Source organism: Otolemur garnettii, unplaced genomic scaffold, assembly GCF_000181295.1.
Source record: "Otolemur garnettii isolate 467f Iridium unplaced genomic scaffold, OtoGar3 scaffold00098, whole genome shotgun sequence".
Lineage (NCBI taxonomy): Eukaryota > Metazoa > Chordata > Mammalia > Primates > Galagidae > Otolemur > Otolemur garnettii.
Window position 1 is genome coordinate 493,437 of NW_003852493.1, and position 18,442 is coordinate 511,878.

General features: G+C 33.7%; 1 protein-coding gene across 5 annotated transcripts in view; it reads right to left on the reverse strand.

The window, feature by feature from the left end:
• Positions 1-18,442, reverse strand: part of PRPF40A (pre-mRNA processing factor 40 homolog A) — a 51,240-nt gene that overhangs the window by 29,037 nt on the left and 3,761 nt on the right. For all 5 annotated transcript variants that reach the window (XM_003795939.3, XM_012808996.2, XM_012808998.2 and 2 more), the window contains exons 3-5: positions 6,601-6,681; positions 5,454-5,484; positions 4,113-4,129 (exon numbers count right to left, since the gene is read on the reverse strand). In XM_003795939.3, coding sequence (XP_003795987.1) covers positions 4,113-4,129; positions 5,454-5,484; positions 6,601-6,681 — 129 coding nt within the window. The remainder of the gene's footprint in view (positions 1-4,112; positions 4,130-5,453; positions 5,485-6,600; positions 6,682-18,442) is intronic.

The window sequence follows — 18,442 nt, forward strand, 5'->3', positions numbered from 1 at the left end:
AAGAAACAAAGAAAGAAAATGAGAAAGAAAAGAAAAAAAGAGGGATACTAGATACTGATAAAATGTAATAGATCAAAACTTTACCTGGAATGACATGCATTTGGTAATTTAGCCTTGAAATATATGAAAGCAACAGAAAAATATAGGGAGAAACAAATAACTTACCTTTTCTATTTAAATATCTTAAAATATCACCTTCTTAGGTAGGTTCAAGCAAATGAACGATAAGCCAAGATAAATAGCAAAATAGTTTTAAATAGCACATAGAATATTCATAAAAATTAGCCTTAAACAAGAACATAAATCAAACTTTATTAAACTGTAAAGAGTCTTATAGACTATTCTTTCTGATCACAATGGAAAAGTATAGCTTATAAAAAGTAAGTTCCCCAAATATACAATCCATGGAAGAAATAATTGATAGGCTGAAATAACAGTTAATTTATTAAAGTAAAAAATAACAATTTATTAAAGCAAAAAATTTCTACTCTGCAAGACACTATCGACGGAATGAGAATATAAGACACAGATTGGGAGAAAATATTTGTAAAAGACCTATCTGATAAACTGTTATCCAAAATAAATAAAGAACTCTTAAAACTCAACAATAAGAAAAACCCAATGGAAAATAAAATTAGGCAAAAGATCTGAAGAAACACTTAATTGAAGACATACATATGGCAAATGAAAAGACGGCCCACATTACACATAATTAGGGAACTGCACATTAAACAAGGTGCCACTATATGCGTATTGAAGTGGCAAAGAACTCAGAAGAATGATAACATCAAATGCTAGTAAGGATATGGTACAATACAATAGGAACCCTTGTTGACTGCTGTTAGCAATTAAGAATGGTATGGCCACTCTGGAAGATAGTTTGGCAGTTTTTTCCAAAACCAAATACACTCATACAAAACAGTAATCATGCTCTGTGGTATTTACCCAAGATGAAAACTTACATCCACACATAAACCTGCTTGTTTATAACTGTCAAATCTTGGCAGCAACCAAAATGCCCTTTGGTATGTGAATACCAAAATGTAGTACATTCAGACAATGGAATATCATTAAGTGCTAAAAGAAATGGGCTATCAAGCCACGAAAAGACAATACAGGAACCTTAAACGCACATTACTAAGGTAAAGCTGCCTATCTGAAAAGGCTACACTCTTATGATTCCAACTATGTGAAATTCTGAAAAAGAACTATGGACATAAAAATGATTAGTGGTTGCCAAGGGTGGAGGAGGAATAGGTAAGAATGTTTAGGGCAATGAAACAACTCTGCATGATACCAGAATGGTGGATATATACATGTTCATTATATATCTGTCAAAATACACGAAATGTACACCAACAGAGAACCTTACTGAAAACTGAACACTGGGGGATAACGATGCCTTATTAAATATTAAAGTCATCTATAATTTAAAAAATTAGTGCTAGATTAGATATATACAAACAGAAATAAACAGTGGATAAGAAAACCCAGAAATAAATGTTCAAATATATGAGAATTTAGTATATGACAAAAAAGAGATTTCAATTATATGAGAAAAAAATAATCAAATAATGATAATAAAAATCTTCCAAGAAAAAATACAGAAAAATTTATGAGTAGCACAAGGGATGAGGAAATACTAGTAAAAACTTCAATATAATCACAAGCTAAAAAGGATAACCAACACTGGATGCAGTGGCTCAAACCTGTAATATTAGCTAGTACTTTGGAAGGCCAAGGCAGGAGAATTAACATGAGGTCAGGAACCAGCGTAAGCAAGAGCCAGAACTTCCTGTTCTTTACAAAAAAATAGAAATGTTTGCCTGGTGTTGTGTCTTAGTGCATGCCTGTAGCCAGTTACTTAGGAGGCTGAGGCACAAGAACTGCTTGACCCCAGAAGATAGCAGGTAGCAGTGAGCTACAATAACACCATTATTGTACTCTAGCCAGGGCAACAGAATGAGACTCTGTCTCAAAAGAAATTAAATAAATAAATAAATAAATAACCAAAACAAATTCAGATCAAGAGTAAAATCAAAACGGCAACACAGTAAAGGGATACTTAAGTAAACTGTTTTTAAAAAAGTGGCAAAGTCAAAGTAAAAAACAGGGTAACCATAGCTAGGTTAACAGTATAGCAAGGTAGGACAAAAGCAAAAATTGACAAATAACAGACTAGGAAAAATTCTGAAATTCACAATAGAAAAGGATTACTATTTAACATTTGAAGAACTCCTGAGCCCAGGAGTTGGAGGTTGCTGTGAGCTGTGATGCCACAGCACTCCACCCAGGGGGACAGCTTGAGGCTCTATCTCAAAAAAAAAAAAAAAAGAAATGTGTGTTTTTATACTCTTGAAAAACAACCTGACTAGGTACATACTCTCCATCCTAGAAATTTTATTCCTGGAATCTTTCTTAGAAAGACTGAACTGCTGTTTGTAATAGGGGAAGGAACCCCTACAAATAAACTAGATTTCTATCACCAAGCGAATGGCTAAATAAAGGTGTCTCTATGCCAAAGAATACTTTATTAAGTTGTTTTAACTACTGCAACTATATTAGGGAACTTAACACAGTTTCACAATTGACTTCTGAACAAGAAAAACAAAATACTAATGTATTATTTACAAATAATTTAAAAGCATATAACATTACCCAAATTATGTAATAAGATACATATGCAAATTTCTTTACGCTTAAATATGCACAAGATGATCGTTGGCAAAATATTATTGGTGTTGGTTCACGCATGGTCACAAAATGAAGGCTGACTTTTACTTTCTTCTTCATCTCTGACGTCTATTTGTTTTCCTCCCATAAGCCCAACTTAAACAAGAAAACATGAAGATAATCTTTTTTTGAAAGCAAGTACTTGTAATAGAAAAATATCAGATGGATATCTTGTAATCATTCAACTTTTAACACAAAAGATACAAGAATGTTTTCAAAACATTTAAATAAGGGTCTCAATTTAAAAATTTCCCCCTCAAATGTAAAATAATAAAATATTTGTGATCAATCCAAAGCTTCCTATATTTCTTCAACTGTAACAATGGGATAACAACTACCCCCCAGGAATAATGCTGCTATGACTAAGGAGATTATACACATAAACTCTTCCTTTCGTTCCTCATTAAGGAACAGGAAAAAAAAATCTTTGAGCCCCATACACCGAGGGTGGTGGGTTCAAACCCAGCCCCGGCCAAACTGCAACAAAAAATAACTGGGTGTTGTGACAGGTGCCTGTAGTCCCAGCTACTCGGGAGGCTGAGGCAAGAGAATCACCTAAGCCCAGGAGATGGAGATTGCTGTGAGCTGTGACTTCACCGCACTCTACAGAGGATGATAAAGTGAGACTCTTGTCTCTTAAAAAAAAAAAAACCTTTGAGGCTAAATAATGGAATAATATTAATAACCATAAAATAGCCATCTTTAAGTGGGGCCTTAGGCTTAACATTACTTTCCTAAAACGTGGGCACTATAAAAAGTTAAACAGAATATCATATATAGAAGAACAAAATGAGAAACATCACTACCTTAAATACTGACACAAAAGCATTAACACAGCAATTTCACTCTCTCCCCTTTTTTTTATTTCTTTAGCATAACTATGTACATTAATGCAATCACCACTCTCTCCCTTCTTAAAGAAATAGCAAAGCAATTCTGAACATGCTATTTTTCTTTCTACGACAGTGTTAAGGAAGTTATAGCAAAAAAGTGCTTCTTCAAATTACATTACTTTAAAAGTCAACATGAAGTTTACAGTAATGAAATGGATATATAAATTTTTTCTCTATAAAAAACATTATCTTCAATGTAATACATACTAACAAATACCAAGTTAATTACTGTGAACCTACAAGTTCTGCTTCTCTTCTAAGTATTGATGGAGAGAAATCAAATCCTTATAAAAACTGATGCATGTAATTCCCATTCTTCTCAATTAACCCCATCAAATTATATTTTAAAATCTATCAATTTTTCAACCTTTGGCAAATAAAGGGAAAACTAAAGAGTAATGTAAGGATCAAATTAACACATAATTCTTAGAACAGAAATAAGGTTAACCATGAGATAAATATATTAAAGGTTTAAAGAGTACTTACTGCACCAGATGCTGTACCTAAAAAGAAAAAAAAGACAAAATATTACCACGGTGATAAATCATGCTTTCAATATTTTTAACATTTATTCATATTATTTCTTCCTCTTTATCCTCTAACAATCCTGAGACTCTCCCATATGACTTCCTTTCCCACACATTAAATATCTACAACAGAAAGCATTTTCAGAATTTGAAGGTTCAATCTACAAACTCACTTGGAGTCGCTTTGCTTTCTGTTTCTCTTCTCCTTGCTATTATAGGTGTCTACCTTGCTTAATTTCTCTCTCTCTGCTATAGAATACCAAAATACAAAAATGCCTCTGACATCTTATCTCATCGCTTTAGATTTCTGGTATCTACAATTATCTAGATTCCAGGCTTGTACTGTACAACACAAAAGACGTTAACCACCTCACATCCCTTTTTAAATTAAGATTAAATTTTTAAAATTTAATTCCTCAATTGTGCTAACCACATCAAATAATGATTACATGTGGTCTAGTGTCTACTATATTCAACACCATAAATTACAGAACATTTCCAACACTGCAGAAAGTTCTATTTTACGATACTGCCCTATACAACTACAAAAAACCTCTTAAGGGTCTTTTGAAATGAACAAAACTAAAATAGCCTCTAATTTTTGAAAGTAGTAAAGGAAACAAAAATTGTATATAAAATAAAGTTCATGTATACTCTGTAGGCAAAAGCAGCTAGTATGGACATTGTGGAGCCAAAGCATTTAAAAGTAATTAAAAAGAAAATTTAATATATTATTCCAGGAAATAGTACCCAACCTCTAGATATCAAAATAGGACCAAAAAAACTGTATGAAGTATTTCAGAACATCATTTTAAATATATAATGAAATCTGTAAAACATCTTAAAACATTATGTCCCATATAAACCTGGTGGAAAATGTGATGTGTTTCAAACATCTTTCAATCAGTAATGTTTGAAACAAAAAAAAATGTTTTGGTATAATCACAGGCTAAAGTTCAGCATATGGAATAAAAATTTATGTGGAAAACTGTCCTGGAATAATGGAGGCATTACTATTGTGTATTAAAGCCAATTAAAATGGCTAGTTATGGGTAAATAATGGGAAAAAAATATGACAGGGCTTACAAACTCCAATGACCACAAGGGCCAAGCAGATGACCAATGTTTATCTGCAGACCAAACTGGTCCAGAACCTCTGACCTAAAACTATGATAAAGAAAGAAAAGTCAGGAGATGATTATAAGGTCAAAGAAGACACTGCACTTTTATTCCTCGTTAGAACAGGAATGCTATTTCCCAAATGAAGTATAATACATACCACTGTACATAGTATACATACCTGCTGCTACATCCATACTATTTACTCCTGGCTGTAAGAAGAAAGACAAAATTAGTAATATTTATGTTGTTTAAACTATATTTTATGTAAGTTCCCCCCAAATCACAGCAGTATCAGTCCCTTTTAAGTATAATCCTCAAAACAGTAACTCAAAGATTCTTAGTGGAAGTCTTAGTGGTCTCAGTTTCCTGAGCTGACTATAAATTTTAAGAGTTATCAGCAACATGGAACTACTTTTAAGCACTTTAACTGCTTTATGGTCACCAAGTGTACATAGATTCATGACCCTTTACTGGCAATTCGGAAATCCAAAAAGCTCTGAAAACTAAGCTTTTTGAAGTATAGCTCTCCAAACCTGCCCAAAAGAATATTAAAGTCTTCACAATCTTTATTTATCCCACTTCAAAGTGACTGTCCATTATTTTTTCTGTAGAAACATTAACATGTTAGAAATTATTGGGCACTGCCCTAGACCCTACAGGAAATTATTACATAATACACAGCACATGCAATGTGTTATTCTCTTATTAGAAAGCATTTTAAAATATATCTGGCCTTAAGGGTCACTGAAAATTTACCACCCCAAGGGAGTATGCCACATATGTCCACTATTACCTGATAGCCTAGAAGTGGCTGTAAAGAATTTAAACTGATGTGAATGAATATTATATTAACTTATATACTGCTGTGTTACCCAATAGGGATGGTAAGGCTATTGAAGGATATTCTAATTAAGTTGTCACAGCTGAGTTCTCATGAAATGTGGATTTCAAAATCTTCTGATTTCTAAATCTAGTATTAAATCACGTTATATCAACTTCTCATTAGCACTCAGGAAATCAAGTGGCCTACAATTTAAATTCAAAATGTTACCAGACCAATAAAGTTCTGGTCTTGTTTAATTTAGAATTAGCTTAATAACCAAGAGTGTACATTTATTATAACATCAATATAGGGAAAAAATGTAAATGCTTATCATTCAAGTTACAGAAACTAAAAGTTCACTGTAATTCTCACATTACATTACAATACTCCAGAAGCACTTAAAAGGCTAACACAATTGCATAAAAAAATACATTAATACCATTTCATATTTTAAAGTAATTAATCAAAACAACACAGAAAATAGTTATTTTCATAAGATTACCGGTAAGGCAGGCTGCATGGATGCCTGAGACATATGAGACATCATCATTCCAGGCATTACTGAAGACATCATTCCAGGCATCTAAAACAAAAGTAAAAAAAAGTTACTTTATAAGATCAAAGTATTTAAGAATCATATAACTTAAGATTAAAAACTACTGAACACTACACTACATGGACAGTATGCTTAGTAAGTGCTTGTTGAATGAATGAAGTACTTTAATCAATGATCTATTTTAATACTTAAGTCACAGCTTATATGTATAATCAAAATTATTTTAACAAGTAAATTTAAAAGTTTGGACTATTATGTTACGTCTAGCCTAAAAAAATTAGCTTCCTTTAGTATTAACATTCATGTTTTCCTCCTTTTTATGGAGCAATGGAAAATAAAATTTTTCACCTTTGATTACCTACACTGAATAAATTTTACAACAATCTGGTCCTTTTCAAAATCCTACATCAAAGGTGTTTAAAATTGAAACAGTGTCTCTAAAAAAATACATAAAAAAACAAACTTTTAAACTCCTAATCATCTATCCTCTCTTGTAGAAAACTTATGGCAAATACATAAATATCTGAAGATACCAGTTTGAGAACTCAACCTAGTTTACCAAAGACTATCAAATCTATGAATTAACTCTACTAAATATGAATAAAAATCATAAAGATGAACATAAATTTCCCAAGGGTTTGACCTAATGCTCATCTGTATCTGGTATAACCCCACATTACAATTTTGATTTTAATATAAATATCAAAGGGATCTGTGGAAATGGGATGGGAGCCAAAATTACATACAATAATCACAGGAATTGGAACAAAGTAACTGGTTATTCAAATTAAATAATTTGACAGATAGGACCAAAAGAAAGAAATAAGCATTTGGTCAGTAAGAACATAAAGATTAAAGCCTACTAAAGGTAGATAAGAACATTCACATGCTGATTTTATTATTTAAGTCAACTCAGGAAGCAAAACAAAGCTAAAGTACCTATTAAAATGAAGTGATATGGAGTTAATGGATTAGAAAGTGCCAATAAATTGTTTGAACATCATTTATCAAGAACTTGTTCAGAGAATTCTGAGTAGACAAATGTGGTGGCCTACTTGAAGTATGTTCAAAATAACATGTTTTTTAAAAGGTATGGAACACGAAAACAGAAGTATCGACAAGCCTCCATTACCCAGACTAAGAAAATCAGAGAAAAAACTTACATGTTAAGTGAAAAAAATATGTTTAACAGTCAAATGAGAAAGAACCATGCTTGCATCCACCCCATACATTCTTCAACAGATACATCCTCACAATTAATTCTGCTTGAGGCTAATGCAAAGTAAGCTGTATCAGGTAACTGGTTATAGAGGGAAAGCGGCTCAGAAGCACGGTGGGCAACAGACAAACAGCCTATTACTTAAAATGCCCTATATTAAAAAAAATCAAAAGCTAGTAACACATCTAAAACTAGAATTCTAAGCTAAATTAGGAAATCAAAGTTTAAAAACTTAACAGAAAAATCAAAGTCACTTCTTGTAAGAATTAAAGGTATTTTTAAAACAGGGTAAAATCTCCGTAATGCAATAAAATATTTCCTCAAGCTAACAGCAGACTATACGAATGAATATAATTTCAAACTGAAACATTCTGACATACACACAAATCAACGCAAATCCTATTTAAAAAACAAAGCCACAAAAACCCTATATATAACTAGAGTTTACTACCTCTGGCTTACGAGACTTCTACCAAACCATATTTGAAAATGATTAAAGAACCGAAAGAGGTTGACATAGTTCTCTCTTTAATTATCCTTCTCATACCCCAATTTTTAAAAGATACTTCAAATTTTTAAACATCGCAAAATTCTTCCTTTAGAGACTAGAAATAATTATCTTGGTTATAGAAAGAGATTTAATATACAAGAAAAAGCTATACTTTCCTTTGTTATGTCTATAAATTCTGAGAAATTCTGTTAAGCTTATTTTTCCAGACAAATTCATCTACCAGTCTTAAATTATGTACAACTCAGAATTCTAAAAGTAAACAGACCATTAATACAATTTTATACCAAAACTGTGATGTTAACATAAAACCAATAAAAACATAAATATGCAAAATACTATATTTTGTATGAAAAGCTACCATAAGAATTTGAGAAATCTAGAGCTCTTCCAGAGGCCTGATCATCACAGAAAAGCCTGAAGAATCTACTTTGTGGAAATGTTATGAAAATTCTGATTTTCCATTAACTGTAGGATATACATAACATGGAGATAGATTTTATAATCCCCTCTTTGAAGGTGCATTCTTTCAGAAGATTTGTGTTGTCTTACACCAGTTACTTGGCAGCCCCTTAATCTGAGACCATTAAAATTTTCTATTCTACCTATTCTTTAACACCACACCTAACGGGAATCCAGTCCGCAAGCTTATGAAAATCGGCTTGCAGCCCAAATCCTCGGAAGTGATTTTCTTCCTCCCCTTCCCCATAAGAAAAGTTCTTTTACTGTCCCACTTTTTGCATGGTAGGTCATACTTGCTTCACATGGAGGGTATACGCCTTAGTGCCCTTTGTCTACAGACTCTATTAGACTTCCCATTTTACTTTTTTTTTCCCTCTCTTAAGAGTATATGAAACACAGCCATGTGTTGCTTAATAATAGAGATATTTTGAGATATGAATTATTAGGGGATTCCAATGTGCAAACAGCCTAGCCAGGGCTGTCCTACCTTTTTTCTTTTTTTTAGACAGAGCCTCAAGCTGTCGCCCTGGGTAGAGGGCCAAGGCATCACAGCTCACAGCAACCTCTAACTCTTGGGCTCAAGCAATTCTCCTGCCTCAGCCTCCCAAGTAGCTGGGACTACAGGCACTCGCCACAATGCCCGGCTATTTTCTGGTTGTAGTTGTCATTGCAGGCCAGGGCTGGATTTAAACCTGCCAGCTCTGGAGTATGTGGCTGGCGCCTTAACCGCTGGAGCTACAGGCACCAAGTCACCAACCTTTTTTCTCTTCTGCTTCACACTGGAAAAATAAGAACTGTCTTGGGCCACACAGTAAATATACAAACACTAATGAAACCTGATTAGCAAAAAAATAGACCTGTGCATACTTATTGTGTACCTGGCACTAGATATAAGCAAAAAAAGTCTTCAAATGGCCTATGGGCCACAGGTTGAACACCCCAATAGAGTGAATATACATAAACCTAAATGGTACTGCTTAGAACACATGCAGGCTACAAATCAATCTATACAGTATGCTATTGTACTAAATACTGCAGGCAACTATAACACAATAGCATTTGTACATCTAAATATAGAAAAGTTACAGCAAAATATAAGATGGTAGACTTAGCAGACCACCATCATTGACCATAACCTCATGACTGTGACAGATTGCCTCACCAGTGATGACATTTCAAGTTTAATGAAAATGGGGTAATAGTTCAAAATGATAAAAGGGAATAATTCTTAACACAGTCACTACAAAAATGCGACAAATTCCATGAGCCATATCAATCTTACAGTTACGAAGTGGTAGTTCCTATTAGCTTAAAGTGAAGCATACTATAAAATCAAAACATATACTGCTTTACAAACTCCCATTTAAACTACTTTGGCAAATATGTAAAATGCTACAATAAAGAATTTTTAATTTTTAGGTTTAGAGGGTGGGAGAAAGGGGACGAAAACATACTTATGAGACACACTAATTCTCTAAAATCTTAAAACATCTGAATTTCATGGATGCTCTGGTACCTTTTAAAAGCAAAAATAACTGATACACTATATTTAATATACTTTGTATCTGGCCAACCTCATGTATATAAATTGTATACATGAAGTCAGGCATACATCATATAAGTAATTTCTATGTATATTTCTATTTCCTATTGTTTTAATGATAAAAGTTACACAACCAATTATCAAGATGCTCTCAGAGGAATCACCTCTGTGAGGATAATAAAAAATAAATGAGCAAAAACTAAGGAGCATCACACAACCTTGCTTAGTCATTCTTAGTCTTATCCCAGAAAGTTTCTAATGTTAGATATAAATAACCACATTCCATTTATTGCTCCATATATTTTAAAAATGAAAATAAAAAGGTACAATAATAAAAGCAATTATCAATGCTACAGCAAATAATTTTCACAAAATGTAAGCTAAATTAGTCTAATTTTCCTGATATGCAAAGAAAACAAGTGTTCACATGAGCATTTCACAAATTCTTTTCTTCATAATTATTTCCTAAAATTTTTCATGCTGAAAAGAAATCACAAACAGACCTATTTTTCTTCTATCCTTACAAAATATTAACTCTTAGATTTAGCTGATTTTTAAAAAACCATTCTTGCTGCAAACATACAGCTGCAAATTGATAACCTAAATGATTCTTGCCTTTTAACTTGCTTCTTCTCAAATGTGAAGTTAAAGTCTGTAGGATAAGGAGAGCCTACAGAGGCTATTTAGTATACAAAAACAACTATGTCATACACCACTATTTTATAAATAAATACAAAAATTGAATCTTTAAGTGGAACTAAATATTCGTTCAATTGGAAATAACCAGAAAAACCTATGATTAAAGCATACCCCTAGCAAATGAAAATGGTTATTTTATTTATGTTTTTTGGAGATATAGTCCTCACTTCATTGCTCCAGGATAGAGTGCCATGGCCTCAGCTTAGCTCAGGACAATCTCAAACTGCCTCAGTCTCTCAAGTAGCTGGGACCATAGGTGCCCACCAGGGAACCAGCTAATTTTTCTATTTTTAGTAGAGACAGGGTCTCACTCTCTCAGTCTGGTCTCCATCTCTGGAGCTCTGGAGCTCAAGTGATCTTCCCCCCTCAGCCTTCCCTAGGATTGTAGGTGTGACCCTCCACACCTGGCCAAAAATGGTTACATTATAAGAAAATAATTTAATTTTACTTCCTCTTCATCTATAGTAATATAAATTCAAGATGTCATTTTTGTAAGAAACATTTAGATAAATAAAAGGTAGACAATATTTTCACAAATTGTTATCACTTGAATTAGAACTTTACCATTTAATAATACAAAAGCCAATATTCAAAATTATTTTGCTTGTTAAAAAACTCTCTCAACCTAGAGAATTTTGAACTGTTAAAATATAGCTACCCTTCAGGCTTTAAGGAATATTAGTTCAATTAATTACATATTTCTTACTGCTGTATAGAGAACCAGCTCAGCACAGCTATTAAGCGCACCATGAAGTTAGACTGGCAGAATTCCCATCTCAGGTTGACTATTTTGCCAGCTGAGGCTCATGTACTTGATCTCTCTGGATCCCTGTATCCTCATGAATAAAAAAAGGAGTACACATCTTATAGGACTGATGTAGGGAGCAAACACAATGATACATTTAAGGCACTTAGACTGGTGCTCAATGACATGACAGCCATTTTATCATTGCTCTCCTTCAACTCATACAATAAAAGAATCTTTATGTTGGCCCTTCCCTCACCTATTCCCTATCCATCTCCCAAGCACCTTGGTTCTTTAAAAGCATATAGAGCACTGTGTTTCTCAACCTTCCTAGAAATGCCGTGGCCCTTTAATACGGAGGACGGCAGGCTGATCTAGAGGCCAGTTGTGGTGGCTTGTGCCTGTAATCCCAGCACTTTGGGAGGACCATTAGCAGCCAGGAGTTTAAGATCAGCCTCAGAAACACAGTGAGAACTCATCACCACAAAAAAAAAGTAGCAGAGTGTGGTGGTGTATGCCTGTAGCTACTTGGAAGAATGAAGGGGGAGGATCACTTGAGGCCAGGAGTTCAAGGGTGCAGTGAGCTACTGACTGTGCCACTATACTTCAGCCTGGGTGACAGAGCAAGACCTTGTCTCTTAAAAAAAAAAAAAATCAAATTTAATAGAGAATATAAATCTCTCATGGCAGCAGAATCGTAATTCTTTATAACACAATAAACTTTATTATAACACAATAAACTTAAAGCTGAATGAAAATGAACTATTAGCACATTATTTTATAAAAATTCTCCAGCAGTGTGCAACCTGCGGTCCACAGGCCACATGGATTATGTGAGGCTTGTTTTGCTTATCTGTTGTGTTGGATATCGTGAAAATTATACATGAACCTTTTTTGTGCTCATCAGCTTTCATTAGTGTTTGTATATTTCACATATGGTCCAAGATAATTCTTCTTCCGGCAGGAAAAGGAAAATTCTTGGACATCCAGACAACGTAATTGGGGATACACGCATATTGTTGTGCCTCAGTTAAGTCATGGAGATTAATAACTTTAAAATTTACTCTGAAAAGTCATCTAAGTCTTGGACAGAAGTATACAAAAATGTAAGTCCATTACCCTTTTCCCACTCTAAGTCTCTCAAGCTAGATTTGGTATTTAATCTGGCTAAATTTTTATACTTTATTTCAGTTAAGAGAGGGTAAATTTCTTTATATTTAGGAAATACGATAAATACATAATAACTTAGATTACTAAAAAAATCATTTTTCAGAGGAATAACTTCTGATAACATATGGTCTAAAACACTAGACCAAATCAGTGTTTTTATATAGGTACTTAATGCTCATTCAAAATCAGAAAACTCTTGACCCAAACAGAAGATCAAGACCTACTGAATATAATTCCATTGTATTAGTATGAGAATTCTATTTAAAAGATATCTAAGACTTAAGATAAATAAGGTAAGAATTCTGTCAAAAAAAAAAAAAATCAAAGCCTAAGATAAAGCAAACTGTATGTCAACTCAAGATAGCCCTCACTTCTTAGCATGTTTGTAGTCCTTTAAGAAACATGACTAACAGAATCATCCAGATTTGGAAAAAGATTCAGGTTTCTACTTTGAATGCACCTAGCAAGAAAGAAACAGAAGCAATAGACTTCCTTTCCACACCAATGCAAAATAACACATTTTTAGCAAATGCTAACTACAATTAACTTTTGTTTAAAATAAGCAAAAAATGACATATGGGTTTGACTAGACAGCAAAAGCAAGCAAATACAGGATGGGCATTCCTTAACTAAAATGCTTCAAATCAGAAGTGTTCTGTACTTTTTCAGATTTGAGGATATTTGCATTTGTATTTACCCCTAACCCCAAATTTGAAATCTTTGAAATCCAATGTGTATTTCTCTTTTGAGCTCATGATGTTGGCACTCAAAAAGTTTTGGATTTAAGCATTTCAGATTTCTTAATCAGGCATCCTCAATGTGTATAAAAGATTCATATCCACTAGATTTTCAAATGCCCAGAAATATCCTTACAGCCAAATCAATAGCCAGATGACAAAAACACATGGTTCAGATTCTTATCTCAGAAATGATTTATGTTCTTTGAAAGCAAGGTATATACATCATTCATGTTTACACTAGCACCAAACTAGAGACTCTAAATGTCTACAAGAAATATAAAAGTATGAAAAAAGAAAATAAGAATGAGAAACTAATGACAAACTTCTATATGCGGAAGTTAACTTATTAATTCCTACCTATAAACCTTCACAATTTTGACTTACTTCTCTGGGTTAAAAAACGAACTAAAAGAAACCTCCCAAGTACACTGCTATGGGATATGCATATGTATCATGTCTTTTAACATGGACTGACAATACTACTTCATAACTAGAAGTCATGTCAAACATTTCTTTCTTTCTTTTTTTTTTAATAGTCTCACTTTATTGCCCTTGGTAGAGTGCCGTGACACCATGGCAACCGCACAGCAACCTCTAACTCCTGGCCTTAGGCAATTCTCTTGCCTCAGCCTCTTGAGTATCTGGAACTAGAGCCACCCGCCACAATGCCCAGCTATTTTTTTGCTGCAGTTTGACCCGGGCTGGGTTCGAACCCACCACCCTTGGTATATGAGGCCCATGCCCTACTCACTGAGCCACAGATGCTGCCCCATGTCAAACATTTCTAACAAATCCAGGTTTTAACAACAGGTTGACCTATTGCTATTTGTTCCTATCTTTTTTGACCCCACTATATAATAATTTGTTGCACCCTATAAACTACTTTTTAAAATGTTTATGGTGTGTTGATACAAATTTATTTCAACACTGACTTTATTTCCTGTAAGAGCAAACTAAACAGAAAAATGGCCCTCATTCATTCACTATTTCTCACAAAATGCTAATTTGTGCTGCTAGACAAAGCAAATTAAATAGACAATGGAGGAATGGGATATTTAGGAAGGAAGTGAGAAGAAATAATCAAATAAGACTAAGAAATACTGAGTAAAAAGGTTTGTAAAGCTTATTAACGCAAGACTTCTTAGCCTCTTAGTATATATTGTGCTTTGTGATTCTCAAGGGATGGGGGGATTCATTTTATTCTTCCAAACTGATAAGTTCTTCTTATAATAGATCTCTCTTGATCAGATGAGCTCATATTTAAATGAATTTTCAGTCTAAAGATAATGAAAATAAGGTCAGTGAGGCAGCTCATGCTTATAACCCCAGCACTCCAAAGGCCCAGGCAGGAGGATCCCTTGAGCTCAGGAGTTTGAGACCAACCTGGGCAAAAGCAAGACCCACCAAAAAAAAAAAAAAAGAAAGAAAAAGAAAAATTAGCCGTATTGTAGCACAGACCTGCAGTTCACATACTCAGGAGGCTGAGGCAGAAGGACTGCTTGAACTTTTGAACCCTGGCTTTTGAGGTTACTGGGAGCTACAATGACCCCAGGGTGCTCTAGCCTGGGGCAACAGAATGAGACTCTCAAAATAAAAAAAAAAAAAAAAGAGAGACAGAGATAATGAAAATAAACATTTATAGTCTCACTATAAAATCTGTCAAAATCCAACAATATTCACTCTAAAAGTTAACAGGCGTTAGGTGTATCTTAAAGTATTTTTTAAAAAGCACTTGCCTGAGTAATATACATGCACACAAAAACTATCTAGATTCAAGAATTATGAGCAAATAACCTAAAAGAAATTCATGTCTCTTTTTGTTACTGGCTAATCTCCAATACTGACATGGATTCTGTAGATATTCCAGAGGGTAATTCAATAGCAACAAAGTTTTGTTCTTTCAGTCAGGTAAATCTAAGAAACTCCACACTTCTCTAGAAAGCCTATATTCTAAATCATTTTCCTTTAAGATAAGAAAAAAATCTGTGGTAAAACTTCTTAAAGAAATCAGCATCAATGTCACACACAAAAATACATTTGCCTACAATTTAAATACAGTCATCCCCTGACTGAGGCACGAATGTCTGAGTTCAGGAGTTTGAGACTAGCCTGAGCAAGAGTGAGACCCCTCTTCTAAAAATACAAAAACTAGCTGGGCATCATGGTGGGTACCGACAGTCCCAAGTACTTGGTGGGCTGAGGCAGGGGAACAGAACATTAGAGCCCAAAGAGCTAGGCTAATGCCACCGCATTCTAGCCTGGGGTAAGAGAGTGAGATGCTCCAAAATAAATAAATAAAAATAAATTCAAAATAAATAAAATAAAATACAGTCATTCCTTGGCATCCTGTCAGGGAGAACTGGTTCCAGGATGCCCCCCAAAACCAAAATCTGGCTCAAGTCCTTTATATAAATAAATCATGAAAATATAAACTAAGCATATCCTCCCTCATACTTCAAATCATCTCTAGATTACTTATAGCACTGAATACGATATAAATGCTTCATCAGTAATTGTTTGTTATGTTACATTTTTTAATTTGTTGTATTGGTCTTTTTAAAGAATATATTCCATTTGCAGTTGGTTCAATAGGTGGATATAGAAGGCCAACTGTAAACGGAACTAAGTATTTTAGTTTTACTCACCAAAATGTTTTATTTCATCTTATTTATCCTCCCTTTTTTTCCAAATGAAAAAGCAACAGTAAAGAGATAGACACTAAAAACAATATGTGGTAACAAAGTAAAGTCACAAGTAACCACTGCAAACAGTCACATGTAACACTGACTAACTTCCTGGCTACAGAAAAGAATGCCTGTGTATTTGTTTCATTCATTCAACAAGTATTTTACTGAGCACCCATTATGAGCCAAGAACTGTGCTCAGCACCTACAGGCTTCTCAAAAATGAAAGAGCATACCTAGGGAGCATCTTACAAGGGTACATGTGAAATTCACTAGGTGTAGAATATAAATGTCTTAAGACTAGAAAATGCCATGAAGGCTATGTTAACCAGTTTGATGAAAACATTTCAAATTGTATATAAAACCAGCACATTGTACTCCATGATTGCATTAATGTACACCGCTATGATTTAATAAAAAAAAAGAAAAAGAAAGAGCATAGTCCCTGCCCCCTGAGAGCTTACAATCTATTACTTTCTGGGAAAATAAAATAAATAAATAAACCATAAAACAAGTCAATAACTAAGTGCCAAAAATAAGCGAAAACAATTAAGAGTTAATGGGCAGATTACATAGGATTTTCTGCAATAATTTGAAAGGGAGATATAAATTGACCAAACTTATTTCTGAGACTCTCTTAAGAAGGCATGACTTGAGGCAGAAGAACTTAGGTAAGCAAAAGAAAAGTTCATGGTGATAGTGAGCTGCGGGGCAGGAGGGCAAGAAGAACAGCATAAGCTTGAAGTCATGAACTAATACAATTATTGAAGATAATATGAAAAGACCAGCCTGTGTTCAAATTAGGGAGTGTTAAGACATGTACCTTCGAATTGTGTTTTAACACGTACTATGGGAGATTCTTCAAAATTAAGCTATAGACTTTAAATACTATGCTATAGGCACAGAAAAAAAAACTGGAGATTCTTGGGCAAGGAGATATACTGAAATCTAGAATTATTGGGGGAGGCATCCTTGAAGAAAACCAATTGTCAAGTATTCTAGGAATGGGAGTGTGACAACTTTGAGCTCAAATGGCAGCAGGAATAGAAATAAAAGACAAAAAAAAAAGGTACTGAATAAATGGAATTAAGGTGGCATTGCCAAAAGAATTTCCTATTCTTTTATTTCCACATTAACCCATAAAATTTCCTATCACCTACTCCTCTCATCAAATGATCAGAACTGAATCATAGGCTGTTAGAGCTGAAAAGGACCTTAAGACTCTTATTCTTCCCATTAAAAGAATAAGAAAATTAAGACTCAAAAAGGGATGAAAAAAGAAGATGCTAGTAGAACTCTTCTTGGTTAAAGACAAAATCATCTGTGATATAAAGATGGCAGGACTTGTATTGTCCTTTGTGTTAAAAAGACAGGAAAAGAATAAGACATGAAAACATTTTAAAGGCAAAACACTTAGATACAGTAGAAAAAGCCTCATACATAATCGTATTTTGATGCAAATCTCTATAGAAAAGTTTTGAGTATTGCCATTAGGCAGGAAAAATTATTTTTCTTAACACTGTTTTATAACCAGTGATCCTGCCAAAAACCTTAAATCACATATTATTTAAAGTTTAAATAACTTGTAAGGTCCCTTCCAGCTGTAAGATCCTATAACTCTCAAAGTAGAAGCATGGCTTTTCCGTAAGTTAGATAGAGTAATTAAGAGGTAAATTTTACCTCCAGGACAGATACTGAGACAAACTTGAAAGAAATAGTATTAAGATCTATTCAGTAATTTCCAAATATTGATTACTACTAAAAGATTCAGCCAGTATTATAAAAATGGCAGGTCATCTCATGAATTAAAAAAGCTCAACAGTAACTTCTTAACTTGTTGCATTTGAAAAGTATGAGCCCTGTTTTCTCTAGATCATTCATGCTGTACAATCTGAATATTTTACAACCAAGTTTTAAAATTTCATGTTACATTCAGCAACATTCCAAAGACTACAATCCACTAAGCAAGTAAGACTGCCACCAATTTTAGTCTTCAGCTGGTCCCAGCATGAGTTTTT